The 8,551-nt window shown below is 36.7% G+C and overlaps 1 protein-coding gene across 2 annotated transcripts in view; it reads left to right on the forward strand.

Annotated features, from left to right (window-relative positions):
* The first annotated feature begins 1,869 nt into the window (after positions 1-1,869).
* The window catches only part of eif3d (eukaryotic translation initiation factor 3, subunit D), a 10,194-nt gene continuing 3,512 nt past the window's right edge, over positions 1,870-8,551 (forward strand). Inside the window, exons 1-11 of one of the 2 annotated variants that reach the window (XM_016544316.1) lie at positions 1,870-1,974; positions 3,059-3,184; positions 3,315-3,360; positions 3,491-3,627; positions 3,738-3,823; positions 3,899-3,971; positions 5,781-5,902; positions 5,993-6,125; positions 6,259-6,406; positions 8,023-8,153; positions 8,266-8,351. In XM_016544316.1, the coding sequence (XP_016399802.1) occupies positions 3,062-3,184; positions 3,315-3,360; positions 3,491-3,627; positions 3,738-3,823; positions 3,899-3,971; positions 5,781-5,902; positions 5,993-6,125; positions 6,259-6,406; positions 8,023-8,153; positions 8,266-8,351 (1,085 nt within the window). In that variant the 5' untranslated portion in view covers positions 1,870-1,974; positions 3,059-3,061. The remainder of the gene's footprint in view (positions 1,975-3,058; positions 3,185-3,314; positions 3,361-3,490; positions 3,628-3,737; positions 3,824-3,898; positions 3,972-5,780; positions 5,903-5,992; positions 6,126-6,258; positions 6,407-8,022; positions 8,154-8,265; positions 8,352-8,551) is intronic. The other variant, XM_016544315.1, reaches the window with a different exon arrangement.

Consider the following 8,551-nt stretch of genomic DNA (forward strand, 5'->3'; position numbering starts at 1 on the left):
CATCAAAGCTGTCAAGTTACACAATACCATCAGTCTATAACTTTGACAGGGTCTGTACATGAATGCTTTCATTAGTTTGACGTTGAATGAACAGAAAGACAGCGCAATTTTTACTGAAATGCCAGTGTGTCCCATAGGACCTTTGTGTGTTTGTGTCGGACAGCCGTCTACGCTGATTCTGGCTCCGTTCGCTGAGTAGTGCACTCAAGTGAGCGCTCAGCATCGCTTTTATACATCATCTTGGATCATAGCATCTTCCCTATGAATAAATGCATGAAGCTTTTCACACTACAAGGGCTCTCGTCACAGTCTGAGATCTGAAATGCATAAACTCAGCCCGGTCTTTAGCCTTTTAGCACTGTGTGTGTAGTATAGAGTGAAGGCAATGACTCTGATGCAATGGGGCTAGTAGTGAGGATAACAAATTTACAATTTACATACATAAAAAAAAAATTAATCCAGTGGAGGTTTTTGGAAAAGTGAGAGAATACAAAAAAGATATACAAGAGTGCAAACACAATGCAAATGAATAGATGGCATTGAAGTATTTTCAACAAATGCTTGTTTATTCTTTTGCATGATGCCTTCTTTTGGGACTTCTTGGTTTTTGTGTGAACGTGTTTATCTCCAGGAGGCCAGGAACTTGGCTCAAACATATCCTCAAACTGTGCCGCCTACACTGCGGTTAACTCAACTTAACACATGCCTTGTTGACACGCACATGAATGGAGTTGAGTGGGTTTTGAGGCTCTCCAGAGTAATCACTTTCTACCTAAAATATTAAATACTGAAGAACAAAAAACAGTTAATCAAATTTTAAACAATACTGGAACTTTTATAGAGAGTTGAAAAGCAGGTGAAGCTGCCAGTAGGGGATGCATTTTTCCATATTTCATGTTTCACACTGTAGAGGCTGAATAAGTTAATGTTACAAATACATCCTTCTGTATTTACGGTACTTACTTTATTATTTTCACACACTACAAAAACACCAATATTTGCAAATTTACTGATATTCATGTTATTTGGCAAGAAAAAACACAAGGACACACTGGGATTAAGTCACTGTTTCGTACGTGTGACCTAACAAATTTATTTATAATTGTTAAAATAAATTTAGTCATTGGAAATCTATAAATTAGAAAGAAGTTACTGATATACAACTTGATATAACAACATAAACAAACAAAAAAACACTCATAGTTGTTATCATGAAATGAGATACACAAGCCTGGGGACACAGGAAAAATGGTGATATATCTGGTGGTTTCAAATGCTGTAAATGTTTCAATAAAAAAAAAATCAGCTTCAATATTCTTAAAATTTAAATGTGGGTTATTTATGTTTTAGACAGCTTTGAATTTGAAATAGATATTTTAACATTTTTACAAAATGTTAAGGCAAGATTAGGGACACAAAAGGCACTGACTACGAGGAATGACACAGGTCAAAAAAATAAATAAATAAATAAACCCGGCCAGACAGAGCTTCTCACACTGCTTAGAAAATGTCTTAGAAAGTGTCAGTTTCTTCCCACTGTGGTCCAATTGATCTCCATAAATTTTATACAAAACCAGTCTTAAAATTAATTCCTTTATTTATCCCACAAAAATAAGTCAGGTACACTGGCATTAAACATATAATAAAGATGGTGTAATGTACAGACCCATGATCCATTTATTCTTTAAAATGTGAATTGCTTGTTTGTGTTTTCAGGCAAAAAAAATTTTTTTAACTTTTTTTTTTTTATTAATACTTATTGTGCACGTCTAACTCATTGTTCTTCCTTATACAATCAAGATCAGAGCGTGCGCTTTTGTTTATGAGACATTCGCAAATACGGCAGACTTTTATTTTATTTGTGAAGTGTCGTAAATTTGGAGTGACGCGTTCTTTTACGGCATGGGCTCTCACCTCACCGTCCGGGAGTAGTCGTGCATCCTTCAATAAATACGAATTTGAACTCCAGTAAAGGTAGGTTTTGCTTGAAATTATCTCAGATAGTGTATTATAACAGTCAAGAACAAACGCGAAAAACTGAAGCTCGCGGGAAATCCCTTAGTTAGTTATCGTGTAATGAGAGGAAGCATGTGTGCTGCTACTGCTGAATGCATCAGCTGATTTTACGCGCTCAATCCTTCCGCGCTGCTGTCTATCAGTCAGACTCTATTGTCGACACAGTGTCAGCGACTTTCGTAGAGTAACAACCTATGCCTTTTACAAATGTAAAAATTGTCAAATGGCGACGGAAGGGTTCTTGTGTGTGAGTTATTTAGCGGTGAGACTTCATCATGGCCGCTCGTAATATCTTTGTCGTAGAAATTCTACTGCACAGTGGCCACACTGATCATAGATGTGAGTATCCGCATTCTCATTCATTCCTATTTTTCGCGACAAAACGTTCTAACGAATTTGCTCTTTATGTCGAATTCATTCAATAACATTCCTTTCGTACTGTATATCGATTATTCTTGTTTCGTCAGTCAAAGAATACTCACTGACCAATGAGAACAAAGCTTTAGGTCATGTGTCCGGAACCGGCTTTACAGATAGACAAAATATGTATGTACAAAATAATCTGTATACAGATACGGTATATACAAGAGAATGTGAATAAAAAGGAGTAGGATATTTGTGTAAAAAAAAAAAGTATAGGTATTGTGTTGGGTATTGCTTGCACGTTTTTTTCCAATGATAAAAGCCATGTTGTGACTATGATTGTTATTTAAATACCTGCTTGCCTAGCACCACATTTACATGTTTTTAATATTATTACAGTTCTGCTTTTATTATTGCTAACATTGGGTCATATTGTCCATCCATTGTGTATCATTATACTGTGTCAATATATGTTATGCTTTCATACAATTCTTTGACTTGCATTATTCAATTTTTGCTCTCAATTCACTGCTTATGTTAGTAATGTTTAGTCTGAAGCCAGTGCTCAAATATAAGGGAAAGAAGGCAGAATAGAAGTATATACCATAAAATATAATATATAGAAATGACTTAAGTGGTGCCTTGTGTTATACTGCTAATTATGTACATATTTTTAAAGGCAATGGCAAAGTTCCATGCACCTGTGATCCAGGACAACCCATCAGGATGGGGTCCTTGTGCTGTTCCTGAGAAGTTTAAAGACATGCCCTATCAGCCTTTCAGTAAGGGAGACCGACTGGGAAAGGTGAATTCTCTTTAAATTTTCCCTGGCCAATTCTATTACGTTGTTAGACTCTGAAAGGTGGACGATCATAATTGTTTTTTTGTTTTTTTTTCCCCCAAAAAAAGTTAATTGCAATTATTTTTGTACACAGGTAGCAGACTGGACTGGTGCAACATACCAGGATAAGAGATACACAAGTGAGTGTTTGTTTGCACATTTATTTTTATTTGCATGCAGTTGCTATATATGTGAGCGAAATGTCCTTCCTTTTTTGCTATAGTCAGTTGTAAGTCATAATCATAAATGGTTGTTCTCTGTTCTGTTTAGATAAATACTCATCTCAGTTTGGAGGCGGCAGTCAGTATGCTTATTTCCATGAGGAGGATGAGACCAGCTTCCAGTTGGTGGACACTGCCAAGACTCAGAAGACCGCCTATCAGAGGAACCGTATGCGGTTTGCTCAGGTAGGTTTCTGAACATTTACATTCTTGCTCTCTTACTCCAGCTTCTCTTCTAACCTCCACTGTTCTCTCATTTCTAAGTCTCTATCATATTCTGTGCTTCTGTTCTACAGAGGAATCTTCGGAGAGATAAAGATCGCAGGACCCTTACTCAGTTCAACATGCAGACCTTGCCTAAGAGTGCCAAGCAGAAGGAAAGGTGAGTTCTGCTTAACCAGTGGGGAGTGGGGGGTGACCTGTCAACACACACTTACCCTCATCTTTCTCTGAATAGGGACCGTATGCGCTTGCAGAAGAAATTCCAGAAGCAATTTGGAGTTCGGCAAAAGTGGGATCAGAAGTCACAGGTATGAAATTAATCCGTTTCATCTCTTTTAATTTTTTCTTTGATCTCCAGCACGACAGCATTTCACCTCCACTTTCATTTTCTTATTTCAGTTAAAAAATTTTGCACACGGTTACCACTGTTACTACCAATCATGTTTTACCATCCTCTTTTTTCAGCATTTGACTTTTCTTTCGTCCCTCAGTGAAATTTCATAGTTTGCAGTACCAATTCTGATACTGCGTATAATTATTATTATTATTTTTTTTAAAATACGAGTTAATATAGCATAAAGCCTTTAAATGTTTCTCCATTAAATAGTCATTTTTACAAGTTTATCGTCAGATATTTTGTAAGGAGATTTTGACTTTTTCTCATGTCCTTTTACATTTACTGACTGTTTACATAAATACTTCATTAAGATTCTGTATTATCCATAAGAGACTATATAATCCGTTATCATTGCTATGGTGGTTATGCTCATATGACGTTGTAGTTCTGCATCCTCACAAACTTTTATAGCTTTTTATAGCCTTGTACTTAAAAAAACAAGCAATTTGAAATAGTTGAAGCTCAATAAGCAATGAAAAATAACTCCATTTGTTTCACATGCACAAGGATGCTGGTCACACAACGTTTGAGTTCTGCATTGAGTTACTTTTCATAGCTTATTGTGCTTTAAAATATGTCAAAATTGCTGTCTTTGCATGTATTTAAACACAGTTGGTAATGTCTTAAGAGAATCTGAACAGTTGGGCGTAAATCAGATGTGTGTCAGTCAGTATATTAGAGCTGTGCATTAGGTCTTAAAGTGACAGAATAATATTAATCTAACCAAAGACTTTTTTAGATTTAATAAAGATTAATCTATATTTAATTCATACAATGAAGACTGTTCTGTTTTGTTTTTAAATTAGATTATTTTATTTATGAAGTGTTTAATATTTCTGATAGCTAGACTTACCTGAAAATTGTAAAGTACTGTTTCATTCGTGTCTTTGTTCTATTGCTCATAATTAGTTTCTGTTGGTACAGTTTGTTCTTATTTTATTACGGTCTATTTGTCTTCAATAAGCTTGAACTTTAAATTTGCTTTAGTTAGACTAGCATTCGTTTTTGCTGTGATGTTTTTGCACCGATTTACAAGTCAAATTATGAAATTGTTACGTTCCCTTTTCCCCAGTCTAGGGTTGGGAGTGGGTGTAACAGGTGAACTTAAGCTTATCTATAAAAAAAAAAAAAAAGAAAGAAACGGAAAATAAAATGTGAAGGAATCACTCCAGTCCTCTGCCCCAGAAATGCCAGACAACCACTTGGTTTAAAGCAAACGTAAACAATTTATTTAAATAAGCAAGGATAGTGGAAGCAATAAATGTCTTCAGGAGAAGGCCTGGCCAAAACAACAAACAAAACAGCAGCTAACTTACAGGAGGAGTACTACATATCTATCCAGGTAAAAGAAAAGAAATCAACAACAGGAGAGAGAGAGAGCGCACATACAACACATACACAGGATAACATAACCACACCCAAAAGGGCGGGAAAAACACTTAAATAAATAAACATACATCCTAGGGATGTAACAAAATTAATAAGACATTTTAGATGTAACAACTTAGTTCAAGCAAAAATAACTATATTGTGATGATGTTATTGTGAAATAAAATGACTCCTTTTGTGATATACGTTTTTGGTCATATTGCCCACCCCTAGTTTCAGTATTGAGTTTCAGTATCAGCTGGGTACAAAACTCGGTGCTTTTCACTTTCCTGCTCCTTCATTGGCTAAATATCATTCTACATTCATTCGGACTCTTCTCCCGTGACCTCAGGCCCAGCTGAAGCCCAGGGACTCCTCTGTGGAGGTGCGCAGTGACTGGGAGGTGAAGGAGGAGATGGACTTCCCCAGGCTCATGAAAATGAGATACATGGATGTGGCCGACCCGCTTGACATGTAAGCACTCTGACGTTACTGATGTCACTGACAGATCATTTCATACGAGTTGCTCTTGAGGGAGTCCTTGATTGAGTTTCTTTTTCTCAGTGAGTGCTGTGGAGCTCTTGAGCACTACGACAAGGCTTTTGATCGCATCACCACACGCAACGAAAAACCACTCAAGAGCATCAAGCGGATCTTCCACACCGTTACCACCACTGATGACCCTGTGATCCGCAAGGTACTCCAAAGCACACTCACACGCGGCCACTTCAATTGTCATTGTTGCTTGTGCCTGACAATCTCATAGATGTCTTTTTTTCTAATATAAATGGCAATGCTAATTTATTTTGTTCTGAAAATAACATCCACAGTTGGCAAAAACCCAGGGCAATGTGTTTGCCACTGATGCCATCCTGGCAACTCTGATGTGCTGCACACGCTCAGTCAACTCCTGGGATATCATCGTTCAGCGTGTGGGCAACAAGCTCTTTTTTGACAAGAGAGACAACTCTGATTTTGGTAGGCATGTGCTTCAGATGAGTGTGCCTCATTTTGATGCATGTCAAAGGCTGTAGAGTCTTATGCTGGCCATATTCTGATTTAACTCAAGGGCGCTTGCATTTTCTCTTGCGTTGATATGAAGGGCTCAAAAAAGATTGCCCAGGGTCAGTGTGAAGGGGGTCGCACACCAGACAAGAAGCACAGTTTCACACCGTGCCACATCTTTAAAACACAATGTGTACGCACACTGGTGTGCACCATTCGGTGTCAACAACTCAAGCTTTTCAGGCTCAGGCTGTTCAAAATCCTGCCGTGCCACTCACATAGTTTTTCATTGAATTACATTATATTCATCCCAAATTGTTGTTAATGTACATAATGAATTCACCCAAGTCTGGAAGATTGTCTATTGTGCATCTTTCAGCTAAATGTCTGTATATTTGTGGCTTGAATAAAGTCTTTATGGTTCATTTAGAGAGCTATAACAATATAGATCATACTTACTCTTACTGTTCGTTCTGTTTTTTCAAACGCCTAACTTCAAACTCATTGACAGCACTTTGTTCATTCTTGAAATTAATTTAGATTAGATATACTGTTTTGGGCTGCATTTATTTACATTAATTTAATATTTATGCATTATTAGTTTTTGAGCACTTTTTGCAAATTCTGCAGATTTAAATATGTCACCAAAGTAAAGCAGGGTGTCCGCGGGTCCTTAAAAAGTCTTAAAGGGGTCATATGATGCTGCTAAAAAGAACATTATTTTGTGTATTTGGTGTAATGAAATGTGTTTATGCGGTTTAAAGTTAAAAAAACACATTATTTTCCACATACTGTACATTATTGTTTCTCCTCTATGCCCCGCCTTTTTGAAACGCGTCGATTTTTACAACTGAGGCTCACTCTGTTTGTCTCGAGACTTCAGAACAAATGAGCGTGACCGCATACATAGACTCAGAAGAAACACACTGAGGTAAAAATTCAAAATGTTTAGTTTATTCATAACATGATATAGTTAAATAACACAATGACAAGTGAGCTATTTTGCTCTATTCTCGCGACGCAAAAAAACATTCAAAACACCTACAGAGTGCACGCATTACGGGTATCAAGCTGGTTATTATAGATGAGGTTTTGCCAAAATTGCAAGTTGTTGTTTTTTTTTTAATATAGTCTTGGCACTTGCAATTATTAAAGATACTAAATGTAAGAATCAATCAATCAATACAACTGTCAATATAACTGTCATGGTGTCACATTAATCTGCAATGAAAGCTGGAAATTATAGAACTTTTATATAGACTTATTTAATTTTTATTTATTTAAAAATTATTACATTAATTAACTCTAACCTTTAACATTTAATGAAAAACATATTTATCTCTGACATAAAAATGTTGAAAAATGAAATGTTAGAAATTAAATTTTAGCAACATTTATGCCGGAGATAAAAATGATTTTTTTATTTAATTTTTTTTGGTTGAATCATTGAAAACTAATGTGATTACTGGTAAAAATAAATAAATAAAAAAATCCTTACTGTCAAGCCCTGATAATCCAATTATTTATGTTTTTACTGCATAAAGTAGTATCTGTGCGGTTTTAAAGCTTAAACCTTTTCTCCCTTGTAGACCTGCTTACTGTGAGTGAGACTGCGAATGAGCCTCCTCAGGACGAGGGCAGTTCCCTCAACTCCCCCCGAAACCTGGCCATGGAGGCCACCTACATCAATCACAACTTCAGCCAGCAGTGTCTCAGAACGGTATGCCTGTGTTTCTCCACAGAAAACCGGCCATTAACACAATACATGAACATCCATATTCTATTTCAGACAGAGACATTTGTGTAAATGTTTTTTGTTGCTTTGGTGTCAGGGAGGAGAGAGGTACAAGTTCCCCAATCCTAACCCATTTGTTGAGGAGGACACGGAGAAAAGTGAGGTGGCGTCTGTTGCCTACAGGTTTGTGCTGAGCTCTGCTAGCTATTAGGCTTGCCGCTTGACAAGAAGACTGAGGTGAGACAGACGAGACGATCCCGGATGATTTAGTTTCGAAACGAGATGCAAAAGCGCCTGTTTGGCAATATTTTGGATTTTGAAAAGCCTGTTTTTTGCCATTTATCTAAGGTGATTTTGGAAGTTTTTTTTAAACATTCGTTTCT

This window comes from Sinocyclocheilus rhinocerous, unplaced genomic scaffold (genome assembly GCF_001515625.1).
Source record: "Sinocyclocheilus rhinocerous isolate Xijiao unplaced genomic scaffold, SAMN03320098_v1.1 scaffold220, whole genome shotgun sequence".
Lineage (NCBI taxonomy): Eukaryota > Metazoa > Chordata > Actinopteri > Cypriniformes > Cyprinidae > Sinocyclocheilus > Sinocyclocheilus rhinocerous.